Source organism: Pyxicephalus adspersus, chromosome 11 (assembly GCF_032062135.1).
Source record: "Pyxicephalus adspersus chromosome 11, UCB_Pads_2.0, whole genome shotgun sequence".
NCBI lineage: Eukaryota > Metazoa > Chordata > Amphibia > Anura > Pyxicephalidae > Pyxicephalus > Pyxicephalus adspersus.
In genome coordinates, this window is record NC_092868.1 from 50,119,523 (window position 1) to 50,136,007 (window position 16,485).

The 16,485-nt window shown below is 39.1% G+C and overlaps 2 protein-coding genes across 2 annotated transcripts in view; one reads left to right on the forward strand and one right to left on the reverse strand.

Annotated features, from left to right (window-relative positions):
- The window catches only part of LOC140340259 (taste receptor type 1 member 1-like), an 8,557-nt gene extending 1,497 nt beyond the window's left edge, over positions 1 to 7,060 (forward strand). Inside the window, exons 2-4 of the mRNA XM_072425316.1 lie at positions 950 to 1,684; positions 2,663 to 2,872; positions 6,407 to 7,060. Coding sequence (XP_072281417.1) covers positions 950 to 1,684; positions 2,663 to 2,872; positions 6,407 to 7,060 — 1,599 coding nt within the window. The remainder of the gene's footprint in view (positions 1 to 949; positions 1,685 to 2,662; positions 2,873 to 6,406) is intronic.
- Positions 7,061 to 10,248: 3,188 nt separating this feature from the next.
- LOC140340795 (transcription factor HES-5-like) lies at positions 10,249 to 13,079 on the reverse strand. Its single transcript, XM_072426178.1, has 3 exons — positions 12,996 to 13,079; positions 11,535 to 11,715; positions 10,249 to 10,717 (listed from the first exon to the last, which is right to left on the reverse strand). The coding sequence occupies exons 1-3, from the start codon at positions 13,071 to 13,073 to the stop codon at positions 10,464 to 10,466; spliced, it is 513 nt and encodes a 170-aa protein (XP_072282279.1). The 5' UTR covers positions 13,074 to 13,079; the 3' UTR covers positions 10,249 to 10,463.
- Positions 13,080 to 16,485: the final 3,406 nt, after the last annotated feature.

The following is a 16,485-nucleotide window of genomic DNA, read 5'->3' on the forward strand; positions in this document are numbered from 1 at the left end:
GATAGAGTTGTTTACAAGAAGCAGGAGACATATTCATAAACAAGCTTAGGTCAGAGTCCATGAAGTCAGGCAAACAAACGCTGGGCAGACTAGCAAGTAGCCATGCTAAGGATCCAGCAGTTACTGCCAGGACTGCAGAGACAGAGCACTAGGCACATACATTTGGGAATGACCACAGGCGGGCACACAACAGGTGAAAGCATGGTATGGTTATGCAACCTCCCAGGTCTGTCTGTTAGACCCTGATCTGCCTGACCCTGATTCCTTCTACTTGCTTGTTTTGGGTACATATTCCACATAACAAATCTTCTTTAAAGGGAAACTGTAATGATTTAAGGTCTATTTTGCATTTTCATGTCTATAAATTGATGTTTTATATTTATTTATTTATTTATGTTTATTCTTTTCATTTTATACATTCATCATTTAACCATTGGAAAGGGGGTCCTGGAGCACTGTGGTTTTTAGTAGAAGCTGTTTTCTTTCAGATGTGCAATCAATATCCCAGATTGAGCCATACAGGGGAGAGAATACCATGGGGACAGCTCCTGAGAGTAGGTGAGTTTATTTGCAGCCCAGGCTGTATTTTGTTTTCTTTTAAAATTTCCTGGGCCACTTTAAATTAAAATTTAGCCTGGTGTTGGCCTTAAAAGCAGAAGCACAGTCCTAAATAAAAGAAAATTACAGCCCAAAACTTAAAAATAGGACAATTTTGCTGCAATGCTCACCCTCTATCTGTTACTGTTCCCTACAGAAAGTCCTCTCCACTGGATGGTGCTATTTTACCAAATTAAATGAAGTCTGTGATCATTATGCCTTTTTTCTCCAAGCCCGGGGTGTCATGAGCACACCTTAGCTCTTATATGCGAACACCATTTGCCACAGGAGTACATAAAGTTTGTTAACAGGATATACATTTTACTGAGTGTCCTTGGCTTTTGTATTCCAGATAAGTTATTCTGCTTCCCATGTAAAGCTCAGTGTCAAGCAAATGTTCCCCTCATTCTTTCGAACTATTCCCAGTGACAATCTGCAAGTTCAAGTTATGCTGCGTTTGTTGAAGACGTTTAATTGGACGTGGGTGGCCATGGTTGGCAGCGATGACGTCTATGGCAGACAAGGGTTACAAGACTTAAGCACCTTGGCGGCCAAAAATGGCATCTGCATTCCTTACCGGGGAATAATCCCATATACCACTGATATAACTTACATCAGGAAGATGGTGGACAACATAGTCCAGTCTCGCGTCAGAGTAATTGTGGTGTTTTCTGTAGCTCTCATTGCCAAGATGTTCCTTGAAGAAGCGATTAAAGCCAACCTCACCGGAAGGGTCTGGATGGGCAGTGAAGATTGGTCGGGGCAACCTGAAATTGCATCCTTGCCGAATATACAGACAATTGGCACCATTTTTGGGGTCTCAGTAAGCCAAATTGACTTTTCAAAACTCTTAGACTTTGAGACAGCCTACGTCAGAGCATTCAAATCTGGCGTGAGGGAAAACTGTAACCAGGCTTGTGATGAATGCCGGTCATTCACATTGCAAAATATGTCCATTCCTGGCCAGGTTGCCATGTCAGCCTCTTTTAATGTCTATGCGGCTGTGTACGCTATGGCCCATGGCCTACATGGACTGCTGAGTTGTAGGTCTGGGCAATGCAGGATTGGGACTTACTATCCCTGGCAGGTAAGTACACGTAAGAGCACTACAATTTGGATAAGCTGAACTGTATATAAAAGAAACTTTCATTCATATTGGATAGGGTGAGGATTGGACTTTTGTAGGGTGAAAAGTAGCTGCAAGACTTCCATGGCATAGGGAAGTACAAACCCTTAGTTGGCAGGGGGGTATTTAGAGAAGCTACATTTCACCCAGAATGCTCACTTATGTATGAAAGTTAGCCAGAAAAGGGTGCTTACCTGGAATACTTAGGGACAATCATACTGCTGTATCTATCTCCAAATAACTTAAACATGGGAAAAACATTTTGCTCTACAGAAACCATGAGAAAGTTGTTTTGTGAGAACTGCTTTTGTGTTCATTTCCCTCCTAGAAAGGGATTCTTGTTGTCTTGTAAATGCCTAACAGAATAGAATTTATTTTTGGTTTATGTTTTTGTGCTGCTTACCTATTGTGTGGCATCGGACGCACAAAACAGACAGTTGCATTGTGTTACCCCAGACAGCAGCTCCAGCAGGAAAGGCTATCAGCTATTAAAAAGTACATATTGCAAGGTAAATATTATTTTTTCAGCCAATGCTAAGAAAAACACATTATGTCACTACCACCTACTCTCAATATGACCATTATATTGCACATTTTCTTTATTATTTCATATTCTCCCTAATTGTTGAAAAATGACAGTGCAGGCGATGCAGAATGCATCAGTGCTCTGCAATAAGATTATGGGGAATTTCTTCACACTGTGCTTGGTGCACTTTGCATATTAGTAAGAAACTTTTGGGGCAGTAAATGGGTCAGAACCAGCATGTCCCGCCCCCCTTCCTAGAACAATACCCATTTGCAGTTGTAACCACTGTGACAACCCTTGCACCATTGCAGGAACCCTAATAATGTAATCTGTAACTTTTAGCTGTCTCTTTCCTGCTGAATCATTTCTAACTTGAGATTTATACAATAATACTCATGATTTGCAATTGGCAGCTACTGCAACACGTGAAGAAGGTGAATTTCACTCTCTATAATCAGTCCATTTTCTTTGACGGCAATGGAGACCCGGCCACGGGCTATGATATAATCATGTGGACTTGGAACAAAGAAATCCCAACTTGTAAAGTCGTCGGTTCTTACAGTAAAACCACACAGAGACTGCAACTCAATGAGAGGCTCCCATGGAACACCAAGGATGGTATAGTGAGTTAATGGAATGTTATTTTTTATGTTTTATTATACTTTTATGTTCTAAAGTTCTAAAACTGACACAGTTTAACTGAAATGCAGCTTTCACATGTGAAACAAGATCAGCGATGTACAGTCGGCAAAGAAAGATTTTTGACTTATTCATGTGAATTACATACATTGCAACAATTCTTTAAAATATCATTGAGGTTTCATATAGATCCCACTTTACTTTTTCCTGCAATCTTAAACAGAGAACATTTTTAACAATATTTCAAAAAGCTTGTGTAGCAGTTATATGATATCATATGTTTTATATTGCAAAACATTTAGAGAACATATATTCTATTTAGAAAGGTTGTACCGATTAATAGCCACCCTTGTGATCCAAGGAAAAGTCTTAAGTATTCAACACTTTTGGAAGTGTCAGATGCCTTTGTCCCATATTGTGCAACATTGTTTAATCTTCTGATTCTGTAGTAATGAAGGGGGTGAGAGGATCAAACCATAGGGAACACAAACATTTAGGGCCATTTTTTTCTAAACTTTGCACGGTCGCTTTAAGTGACTTTGCTGAGATGATATATTCATCAGCAGCCAAGTCTATCTCTTTTCCTCTGTAATGTTCACATTGCAACTTTACAAGAAACAACAGCAGATCTAGAAGCCATTTCAGACTTGTGGTTGACCACAGCATTCTGCCCCAGGCTCAACTGTGGTTCCAGAAGCCCCCATTCAAGTAAATGGAAGCTGTTGGGAAACATTTTGCGCATGCAGCTGCAGTGGATTTTAACACTTTTCCCTAATTAAAGAAGTCAGTTTAGATTGCAAGGTTCCTTTTCCTCCTCTGGAGAGAAGAAAGTTGAGAAGAAAAAGAGAAGAAGTGCAACACAGCCACAACTGAGTGCAAAAGCTTTTACCTGCTGTGCGGATTGCCACTCCTAGGCATGCGGTTCCAGGTTGTTATACACCTGAGAACTGCCAACTGCATGGTTTTCCAAGTATGATAGTGACCTAAACATACAAAAGTTCACTAAAAAACAACAAATTACATATATTATGCCTAGTAGTTCTGCCACTTAAGGGTAGTATTATGTGTAATGCTTTCTAGTGGAAATAAGTGATTGGGATGTAATTTCATGTCTCTGTCTGTTTTTGTTTGTTTCAATAAAACAAGAAGGGCTCAGCCATGTGTCCATCAACATTTCACTTATAAGAGTCTTGACTTAAGAGAGGCTTTCCAACTCTTCCTTCATTATACTTTACAGGTTCCAGAATCGTTTTGTTCTAAAGAATGTGGGAAGGGAGAGAGAAGAGTGCAAACAGGCTCCTTTGTTTGCTGCTTTGATTGTTTTCCTTGCCCAGCGATGACTTTCCTCAACACAAGTGGTAACTTATTTTTGGTTATTTTATTATTTTAGTGTATCCCAAGCCATGTCTTCTGCAAGGGTTGTAAATCTTTCTGATTTTCATAGCTGTATGTATTCCTATAATTCAAAATCACACTCTTTGATTGCCTTGGTAAAAGATCATTAGAATAAGCATCAACAATCTTCTTTATGTTGTTGCTATACTCATTGTAGAAAATGTAGAGGACCTCAAGAGCTCCATAAAGGTACAGAACAGAGTGAAAAGTAATAGTTAAATTAACAACATAGCAAAAAAATAGACAGCTTCTGTTCCATTGAATGTTAATTGTTGCAGACTTGCCCTTGGAAGAACAAGGATCAAAGACTTAAAAACAATTGATGTCTGTGCAAGTCCAAGGCCTAACTTGATCAGGTCCTTTCTGCCACCAAACAAATGTGAAAGGTGCCAGGGAAGACAATATTGCCTCTATAGAACTTTGGTTTTGATGAAGAATTCTCTGAATATCGTGGGCAGCAAGGAAATCAAACAAATGGATCCTTTAAGTCAAGCCCAATCTTCCCTGGAGCCCAAATGAGTAGGCAAAAGAAGTCTTACTTTTGACATGAGCAGAACTAATTCAATGTAAACGACTTGGAAAGAGAATATAGTAAGAAGACAACCAGCAACAAGGTTGATGGATACAGTCATAGATGGTATGAGCTTGTCATTGTGAAGACTCAAATATTGGAGAAATACTATCCATGTTTCAATCAGAAGTTAACATTGATAGTACATAATACTATTACATTCATCCTGGTGGCCTTTGTCACCAGGACTGAAGGTGATGGAGATGTTTGAGTCACAGGAACAAGCAAAGAGGAGGAATCTTCCAATGGGTAAACCCATTGTCTATTGAAGGCTTTCTCTTCTTCCGAGACATCTCATCTTATACCCTGTTATGTCTCAAGACAAATCTTCTGACATGTCTCAAAACAAAAGCCATGACGGGTATTTAGCTCTTCTTTGCTCTATCCAGGATTAGGGCAGTTTATTTGGGAGGCACTCGCCTTTACCTGCATTTAGCTCAATGGCAAAGTTATATTTTTATCATTCCTCCATCGTCCTCTGAAAAATAGAATTCTCTTTAGATATACATATAATGATATTCTACTGATCAAAACAATTCTAGAAGTAATCTTCCACTTTAGAGAGAGACTATAAGCCTACCTGTACAGCATGAAGCTAGGGAAATCTTTTCTCAAGAGCTTTCTGCTTTCTGATATCTAGCATAGATTCCCTGTTGTGCACTGTGGTTCTTCCTCTGAAATCCAACATCTCTAATGTGAAGGTGATTTTATTAATTATTTATTATTGTTAAACAGAATTTATATAGCGCCAACATATTACGCAGCACTGTACATTTAAAAGGGTTGCAAATGACAGACAAATACAGACAGTGACACAGGAGGAGGAGTGGACCCTGCCCCAAGGAGCTTACAATCTAGGAGGTGGTAGTCTTACACAATAGGAGGGGGATATGGAGTGGTGGAAAGTAGTGAGGGTTTAGGAGGCAGAAGAAGACGGCAGGCAAGTTTGAAAACATGGGTTTTGAGTGCTCTTTTAAAAAGGCAGAAAGTACGGTAGTAGCAAGCCAAAGAGGAAGACCATTTCAGGGATTCGGGGCAGCTCTAGAAAAGACTTGCAGCCGTGCGTGTGATGAGATTATCAATGGCAGAAGCCACAGCATATGGCAGGGGACATACAACCCAACACACACTAAAGATTTCCCTTGCTGCCTGTTGGAAGTATTCAGCATATTCCTTTACAGGTTGGCCGCATTAAGTACTTTTTATATTACTTTAAAGTTGTTGTAAGCATGGTAAATATTGTATAAATGCCAATTATTTCTGTTTTTTAGATCTTTATACCTGCCAACCTTGTGGATCTGACCAGTGGTCTCCAATGAGAAGTGACATCTGTTATAACAGAACTTTGGAATATCTGAACTGGACCGACCCGTTATCCCTCATCCTTGTATCTACCATTACATTGCTGATATTCCTAATCACTGCTATAGCCACTGTATTCATTAGGAATCTGAGCACTCCGGTGGTGAAATCAGCAGGCGGGAAGATGTCTCTGGGGATGTTATTGTCTTTAGCTTTTTCCTGTTTAACTATGTATTGTTATTTCGGCAAGCCGGACATATTTACATGTATGGTGAAGCAACCGGTCTTTGCTTTGAGTTTTACCATCTGCTTTTCCTGCATCCTGGTCCATGCCTTTCAGATTGTGTGCATTTTCAAAATGGCCTCACTTATGCCAAAAATATATGACATCTGGGTGAAGAAGAATGGCTCAGATGTTTTCATTGCTGTCAGTTCCACTATTCAGGTCCTGATCTCCGTTGTGTGGATCGTGCTGAAGCCACCGAGGCCTGTAGCAGATTATTCTACCTACGCCAATCAAATCATACTGAAATGTTCGGAGACGGTCTCTATAGGCTCCATCGCTGAACTAACCTACATCGGGTTTCTTTGCATGATATGTTTCATCTTCTGCTACATGGGGAAAGATTTACCAGCCAGCTCTAATGAAGCCAAGTGTATCTCATTTAGTTTACTGGTCTACGTCTTCTCCTGGATTGCGTTTTTCACCACCTACATTGTCTATCAGGGGAAATACCTGGAAGCCGTCAATGTTTGTGCCGTTCTTTTCAGTGTTTTAGGGATTCTCATTGGTTATTTTGTTCCAAAATGTTATGTTATACTGTTCAGACCAGAACTAAACACTACAAAACATTTCCAGGCAGCCATTCAGAACTATACCAAGAAGAAGTCGGCACAAGAATAGAATAATGTTTTATGGCATCCAATGTCCAGTTTGAAATTTTCACCTGCCATCAACATGATGATAAAATACTTTATTAAACTTTTTAGTTTTTTATTATATATCATATTTCTGACCTATTAGTGATGGGTTAATTCTGTTTTTCTATGCAGAATAGGCAGATCATAGGTAAGATGGGCTAGCAGTGTGCATGACTTTCACACCAGCCTGCCTTTCAAGATCCCTCATCCATGATGTAAGCAGTAGGTTGGTTCTTGAGAGGAGTTTTGAAAATTTAAAAATAGAGGTAGTCCCCGGGATACATACAAGATAGGGACTGAAGGTTTGTTCTTAAGTTGAATTTGTATGTAGGTCGGAACAGGTACAGTTTTTATAAATGCAACTAGGACAGATGTTTGTCTCAACATATTATTAGGCAGCGTGGTGTCAGTTACTGTATAAAATCCTTACTGTGAGCTAATCACAAACAAAGCAAAAAAAAAAAGAAAAAAGAAAAAAAGAGTTACACAAGATTGCATAAAGAGCTCACTCCCCTAAGATCACCCACAACCTCAGCTGTATTTAGCAAAAGATTTCTTCTGCAAGTCACGCAAACTGCCCCTCCAAGCCTCTGTCTTGCACACTAGCGAGCAGGGAAGCTCCATCCATATCTAGGAGCTGTCTGTATGTGGGATGTCCTTAACCCGGGAACTACCTGTACCTTGATATTAAATTAAATAAATACAAATGGTGGGTCTCTGACAGTCATTCTTAATATTAAAGAGCTAGACAATGCTGGACTCATCCATTAGGGAATAGGGTTGGTTATCTGACTTTCTGCAGCATCATGAATGAATGGAGATAGACTATCAAGGGGGAACCTGAAGGATCCAGCAAACCTGGAATGGATTTGATCCAGGTTTGAGAACATTTGCCAAAGAATAGCAAATGATTTTTAAGGATCAATTCTAATTTTGCTGGATCACCCCTGTCCTTCCTTGATAGTCTATCTTCTCCAGCCTTGATGAGCTTTAATAAATCAGGTCCAATGTGAGAAGCTAACAGAGTACAGTGAAATCACAGTAAGCAATTACAGGAAAGAACCCTTTGTGACTGCACAACTAAAGATAAGGCGGAAAATCAGCTTTAAGGATAGTTTATCTCTATTGTAAATGCAATTGTGGCACACATTGTCACTCTTATATTGTTTCTATCTGCATACAGATTTTGTATTTTTGCTTTGTTTTTTTTGTTTTTTTTCCTTAATCAGTTCAGTGTGACATATTCATTCTTTTACATATCTGTGAATGTGCATTCTGAAATTTCGCCACCGGGTGGCACTAATGATTTATGTTTGCTTTGCTTTAAAATGATTACACAGCAGTTTCCATTTCCATCTACCTATTTCTTGAGTAAATATTATCAGGATAATGCTACTCTGATTTCCCATGTTTTTCTAAAAAACAAACATAAATATATAGCATATATAATTGCTTCAAATGCAATCTTGTTAATAAATTATTTCTTCATTTTTTTTTTTGTAGTCGTGATTACCTAAAATTGCCAAACTATCCTTTTACATGGCACTATTTTGCTTCCTTCTATTATGGCAACTAGTTTATCAATTTTTTTAATTATTTTTCAGTTGAATTGAACAGGTTGCACACTGAAAAAAAAAAAGAACAAATGATAAAAAATGTCCAAAAAAGAAAAGTAGACAGGTAAGAGATCAGTACAGAAATGCCGCTTTACATGGCAATATTTGTGCTCAGGAGACCAACGCCTGCTTACACTGTGAGATGGGACCCCTTCATTGGTGAAACATGTAATGGGGAGATGTGCCCCCATTACATAGGTGGTCAGTGGTAAATGGGCCCCCATTACATTGCTGATTTGTGGGAGATGGGCCCTTATTACATTTGTGGTCAGTGAGAGATGGGCCCCCACCACATTGATGGTCAGTGGGAGATGGGCCCCAATTACATTGGTGATTAGTGGGAGATGGACCCCCATTATATGGTGATCAGTGGGGGAAGATCCCTGTTTACGCTGGTGGTCGGTAAGAGATGAGCCTCTCTTTATACTGATAGATCCCCATTGCAATGGTGGTCAATGAGAGATGCCCACCCCTTACATTGGGAAATGGGCCCCCATTACAATGGCAGTAGGTAGGAGATAGGCCTACCTTTACACTGGTGCTTAGGGGGAGAAGGGCCAAATGACATTTTCCTGAGAAATGAGCCCCCATTACATTGATGATCAGTGTGAGAAGCTCCCCTTTTTCAGTGATGGTCAGTGAGAGATAAACTTCTTTTTACAATGGTGGTCATTGGGAGATAGATCCCCATTACAATGGTGGTCAGTGAAAGATAGGCCTACCTTTACGGTGCTGCAAAGTAGGAGAAGTACCCAATTACATGGTTTTCCCTGGGAACTGGGCCCTGATTACATTGGCAGTCAGTGGGTAATGGGCCCCTTTACATTGGTGATCAATGGGAGGAAGCAAGTCATTACTCAAGGTTCAACAAACCCCTATCAACCTCTGGAGCACCAAATCTGGTCTAATCAAACACACAAACACACACTATATACTGTTCACATTTACAAACCAAACAAAAAAAAAACATTTCAATGAAAAAGCAAAATATTTTATTGTACAGTTATAACATATATTTTATATTTCTCTATAAATTCCACAAATATTGCAGAGAAGAGTTTAACATATGAAGGTTCCTCCACATACTATAGTACCATTGTGCAACACAATACAGAAATACTATTTCTAAAGGCACTGATATCTCTGGAAGCATTGGTGGATGGCCTTGTTGGTAGTCCATGGTACCCTGATGTCAGGTTTTTTGATTGCTATGAGATACAAACATTTATTATCATAGGATGACTATCAAAGGCAAAATATTCTACCATAGGAGAAGACACGAAGACTAACATTGGGTGCCAGAGACAGGGGTTCTTCTATTCTCTGTATACTAGTACTAAGATATTGAAGAAGACTAGTCATTGGGGATACAGCATATAGTGATGTGCTATTTCCTTCAGGAGCATTCCACTTGTGGTATGCATGCAGCAAATGGATTTGAAACATCTGACTTTGATTCTCGGGTCTGAAGTTTAGAAATGCCTGACATAGTTTTACAGATCCTAATCCTTAAAAAACTATATTTTTTATATATAAATATATATATATATATATATATATATATATAAAAAGAACAATCTATCATATAAGTGCATTATACATTCTTCATTATGAAGTAGACATTGATCTCTATTGGATCACCTTCCACTAGGGAAATACAAAAAGGTAGAGGAATTACATGAGATTACAACAATCTGTGCCTCCTCTTAGGTTTACATTCACTTATAAAGTCCTATCAATGTGATATGACATGGTGACAGCACGGTTCCTTTACCACGGTCTCCATAATGGTTTGACGCTGTTAGTTGGAGGTTGGTGCTTTGCCTGTTGGGTTGAGTATTGGGAAGAGATCCGGTGATGACTGAGATCTCTAGCTGTTTGCATTTGGTGGAAGTGATTGAGAAGTCTAATCTGGGTCTCCTCTGCAACACGATGGATGGAGAGATAGGACAAGGTCTCGTGTAGACATTTGGAGAAGCCTTGTCTGTATTCCTGGTGCTCTGTTCTTGGAAAGGGTTTGCCAACTGGAATAAAAACAGGACATTGATGAATATTCTGTGCACAATAAAAATTCATTTAATGATAATTTAATATGATTTATAATTCTTCAATGCCTAGCAGACCATGGATCCCCCTTGGCCTTTCCATGGAAGCTGCCACTGATGGCTTCTTTTTATGAAAACCTTTGTTGCCTGAGTGTTATGCTGGCCCTTGGTTTTCTTATGCTAAACCCTATTTTTGTAGACATATTTGTCCCATGGTAATGAGTTACCAAATAAACCGAAACAAACCAACCAACTTGAACTTCAATGTTGGTTGGTTAAAAAGTAATATCCAGGGCACAGTGGGCTTTCCATTTAACTATTCTATCAAATAGAATCTTGATGTGTTTATTTAATTGTAAATTGATGAGAAACTTATTGTTATGTAATCTAAGGATCCAAGGATGGACTGTCCATGTCTACATTTATACTGTCTATCTTATGCATCCTGCTAAGTGGGGAGACTTTGCTGCAGCAAGTGAAGGAAAATCTCTTCAATGGGAAAGTAACAAAAAACCTTTGGGCTTTACATATATTTTGAACTAACATTTTTTTTATTATTGATCAACAGTCAAACTTACACAAATTTATGATAGTTATTATTGTATTTATTATAGTTATCTTTGTATTTATTATAGTTACTTTTGTATTTATTATAGTTATTTTTGTTACTTTTCTATGTTATGGCCACATAGGGTGCTGTGTGCTGCACTTTGTACCCTCCTCCTTAGTCTCCTCAATAGTCTGAGCTGTAGATAATACAATTTCAATAAATCCATCAAATAAAACTATTTCTTACCATTGCCCTCTCTGCACATCTGCTGCCTCAGGAACCGCACTGCAATTTCCAGCACATCGGCCTTCTCAGGTTTGGAATCCGGTTGCAGCAGCTGAAATTCCTGCTCCAAAATTTTGCGCAGTTGGCTGATGCTGCTGTTAATGCGATCTCTGCGCATTTTCTCCACGATTGGTTTCCTTATCTGCAAAACATATTTTTTTTTTAAAAAAATAAATACATTTTTCAAAAAAATAATAATTTAACATTTTTTGAAAATTAAAATCTTTGGTGGGTACAAAAGGGGAGATCATTAAGCTACACAACGGGATATTCCCTCAAACATTCCCTGGTGGGAATCAATTGTGACCATTGCAACACAAGGACCTGGAGGATTTCTACAAGGGAATGTTTAAGGGAATGTCAGTTCCTTGTTATATAAATAGAGTCAAATGAAGAGAAAAATATTTTTTTCCTAAAAGTTGTTAAGTGCAAAGAATAAAGAAATGCACAATGGAAATGGCACAACTGTTTATAATTAGAAATATATATATATATATATATATATATATATATATATATATATATAATAACGACTTGATCAGCCCACCAAAATGCAATAATTTATCTATAGCTGGGACCAGGTGGGCTGAGCTGGACCCTGAAATCCTGAATTCTCAAAGATCAGGTTTATAGAACAGCTTTGCCATATTTCTGAACCACCTGACACTTTGGGCTTGATTTATTAAAGCTCTCCAAGGCTGAAAAGGATATACTTTCTTCAGTGAACCTAGGTGATCCAGCAATCCTGGAAAGAATTTGAAAACATTTGCTAACAAATAGCGAATTACTTTTAGGAAATCCATTCCAGGTTTGCTGGATCACCCAGCTTCACTGACAAAAGCCTCAGTTTAAAATATCAGGCCCTTTGTCTTGCTGTGTCCCAGCTCCTTCTATTACATTCTTCATTATATAAAATAAATTAGGAAAGTATAGCAGGGACCAATACCAACATATACCCAATATATATATTAAACCATAAGCTGCTTTAACTCTAAGAGACCCTGAAATGTTTATTTTTGGACTGATCCTTTAAAAAAATGTAATAAATATATTAATAAGTCAATATAAATTATAGAGTGCAGCATGGAGGACATGGTGAGGACATTATCTGCATGGAGGTTCTCTCCGGGTTTGGTGGGGTTCCTTTGGGTATTCCAGTTTCTTCCCACATTCCAAAAACATGCAGTTAGGTTTATTGTCTTCCCCCCCAAATTGACCCTAAACTATATTATGACATAAGACTATGGTAGGGACATTAGATTGTGAGCTCCTTTGAGGGAGAGCTAGTGACATGACTGTGGACTTTGTACAGCACTGAGTAATATGTCGGCGCTATATAAATACTGTATAATAATAATAGAAAAATAAATAAAAAAGTAATACAAATACTAAATAATAATAAAACATAAAATAATCATTTACCTTATTTTTCTCCTTGGTGGTGAGTTTTTCCTCTGCATATTCCTGGGACATAAGGCAAGTAGCTGCATTGACAGCCATGATCAGTAAAGAGTTGTCAGTGATTGCTGTCAGTGGCCCAGGCTGTATTTATAGCTCATCATCTGCATATCAATGTATGAGTGTCTGCAAGAACTGAGTTTCCCACACTGGCCGACCAATCACAGAGAGCACTGGTCAAACAGAAACATTCATTCATGCTTGTGAAAAGTCCCCCCCCCTTAAATCCAGCTGTCAGGAGTGTGTGTTGTACAAAGGACACAGGCTCATTGCACACATGGGGGCTGGACGCCACAAGACCTGGGAAAGCCCCACCCAAAATGTTTGCTACCTGCTGCCATGGGAAGGGCAAGGTGATAAATTGGGACCTGAGGGTGGGAATTAAGTTTCAGGTGAGCAAAGCAAAGACATTTAATGTCGATTATACCTAAAAATGCTAATTGTCTTTTTATATAATAAATGCAGGAAATTGTATCTCAAATCATTATTATTATAATTAACAGGATTTATTTACCGCCAACATATTACGCAGCGCTGTACATTAAGTAGGGGTTGCAAATGACAAACAAATTCAGACAGTGACACAGGAGAAAGAGAGGACCCTGGCCAGAAGAGCTTACAATCTAGGAGGTGGGGGAAGTAGTACTCAATAGGAGGGGGATATAGAATGCTGGGAAGTAGTGAGAGTTTAGGAGACAGAAGAAGACGGGTAGGCAAGTTTGAAAAAATGGGCATGGGCCTGCATATGAGCAAGATTGATAGTACAAAAAAAATCTCCCCAAGACAAGCTGTTTTTGCCATTTTGTCTAGGAAAGACTAATGTGTACCCCATGCATGTATGTCTGGCCATTTTTTAAAAATCCTCAGGATTTTTTTTTACTATTTGCACCCTGCTAGGGACATTTCTGTTGTTGTCCCAAAGACCCAACAGAAAGAAGTGGTCCCGAAACAGGTAAGTCCATTGGGGACTCACCTGTTGGCAACTCATCCATTGGATTTCCTCCCACTTTCTTGCAACAATGGTCACCAGGACAAATACAAGATGGCGAATCTTTCAAGTGGGATATAGAAAGGCAATAACTGAGGGTCTAACTCAGTGCTTCTCAACCTCCAGGGGTTGCTTGGGGTTCCTTGAGCAATGAGCAGTTTGTGCATGACACCAATTATTTTTTTGTCTATATGTAGGGGTGACATTCTTCCCAATGGTCAACACTATAGTAGCCGTTCTTCTCATTAACCACCTCACTAGTATACTGTTAGCTGTGGATAAAGTAATTATAATTGGGGTTCCCTAAAGAACTGAAAGTTATTTCATGTAAAAATGTTTGAGAAACACTGATCTAACCCTTCCTTTCTTTATCCAAAAATAAAAAAATTGGCCTTACCTAATTTTTACAGTCCATTCCAAGCATATAAAATCCAACCATAAAAAAATAATAAGTGTGATTAACTGAAAACAATTGAAGAACTGCAGAAAAATTGGGGGAAATTGTCAGCTAGGTGACTTAAATGGCAGCCCGATCTCACCATTAAAACTTGCCTCGTAGCCTCAGACGTCAGCCAGTCCCAGTGATAATATTTTCCCAGGAGGTCAATACAACAGACACCCACCGAACAAGTCGTTTTGGTTCCACACGTAATGACCTCATAATCATTCATCACACAACAATACGGTGATGAGTTAGCAGTTGTGTGGCCTTTGGCCTCTAATGGAGGTCTGAGGGTTCTGTGCACACTCCCTTCAAAACACATTGAGGTCAGGGTAATACCCAGCGGCCAGGTCTGTAAGCTCATCGCCTTACTGGAAATTCAAGACAGGCTGGCTGCTTTGTTCTTAATTGTCTGTTGTTTTCCTGAGCCGCATTTAATATGCTGCGGCAGCCGGCTAAAGGTTATGGGTTCACAAATCTGACTCATCTACGGAATCTTCTCTTACATTATTTAATGGCCTGGGGCAGTTTAACGTGTGTCATCACGAAAAAATATTCTTGCTCCTGTTTGTTTGGCCTGAGGAACTTTTGAGCTGTTCCCACCAATGTATTCAGGTTGGGTTGTGAAGGGCATAACAGCTGTAATATAGACGACAAAAGCAGCCATTTTTTGGACTGGACGATTGGTGGCTTATCCCAAATGAACGATGGATAATGGTATTTTGTTGGTTGACTCAATATGGAGTTCATCATACCCTGCCTGTATACAGCATACCAGCTTTAATATAAAGAACAGAAGCAACCATATTTTGGACTGGGCCACTGGTGGCTAGACCCATATGAACAATGGACAACAACAATTTGTTGGTTGACCCAACATAGAATTTATCTTACCCTGCCAGTAATTTTTTTATGGTCGTATTGGATGGAACACTATTAGCCCTTTGCTTAATTTACAAGACATTTACATTTGCAGTAGGAAACCTCACCATTTTTTGGGCAAAGCCAACAATAGGTTGTAATTCAACCCCTAATAAACAATTAGAAAGGTAGCCATTTTTTGGGCCCTAATACCATCGCCGGCCCTAATATTTTTGGAGCATGTGTGGATAATAAGATAGGCGTCCATTTTTAAAAGAACTGGTACTGGACCAATCACTAATACAGAGTAGGAAAGGCAGTCATTTTCTAAGCAGACCCTGTTCTGGGGGTATCAGTATTGTACCACACATTGACAAAGAGAAAGTCTGCCATTTTCTATGTAGAGACAATATCCGGCCTATTATTATTGGACCAAAATGTAAAGTGGGAAAGGCAACCACTTCGCCAAGTAGAATTGGAAAGAGGCAGCCATTTTCTGAGTAGAGCCACTACTGGACCAACCAATTTTTTATTGAGAAATTGAGCTATTTTCTATAAAGAACCAATAGAAACCTAAAAATGGTCAATGTGTGGCCATCGGTACCAGAAATATACTCTGGATAAGGAAGCCATTTCTAGGGAAGAGCCAATGCTGGACTAATCAGTAATACACCACTTCCATAGAACAGGAAAGGGGAAGGGCAATCAACAATATTCAACCTACCAAATACAACAAGTAAACAATAAGAGAGGCCGCCATTTTGTTCTCTGAAGCCATGTTGCACCAGTGATATTCACTCGACAGAGACAGACATTGACTGGGCTGGTCCAGTCTTTTTTTTATAAATTATCTTCCATGCACACAGATGCGGACAGATGATGAATCTTCGTGGGCTGAACCAGTCATTGGCCTTGTAATTCCCAGTTGGAGAAAAGCATGTTGATGGATGGGCGCTATTTTCACTCTTTGGATTCACTAAAACATGGTCACATTGTGGGCAAATTTTCCTTTTTCCCACATGGGAATGAACAAAGGGTTCTTATTAAACTTTATGATAATGTTAGTTCTTTGGAGAAATTGTTGTGACGACCCCCAGCCAGCCAAGGCCTCTCTATTGACTTCATCAACCAGTGAAGAAAAGAGATAATTGTTTATTGACAGA

Coding starts and splice junctions, on each gene's coding strand:
- LOC140340795 (XM_072426178.1), bottom strand. CDS start 13,073: ATGGCTGTCAATGCAGCTACTTGCCTTATGTCCCAGGAATATGCAGAG. Junction 11,716..12,995: donor CCACCAAGGAGAAAAATAAG/GTAAATGATTAT, acceptor TATGTTTTGCAG/ATAAGGAAACCAATCGTGGA. Junction 10,718..11,534: donor GATGTGCAGAGAGGGCAATG/GTAAGAAATAGT, acceptor TTTTTATTCCAG/TTGGCAAACCCTTTCCAAGA.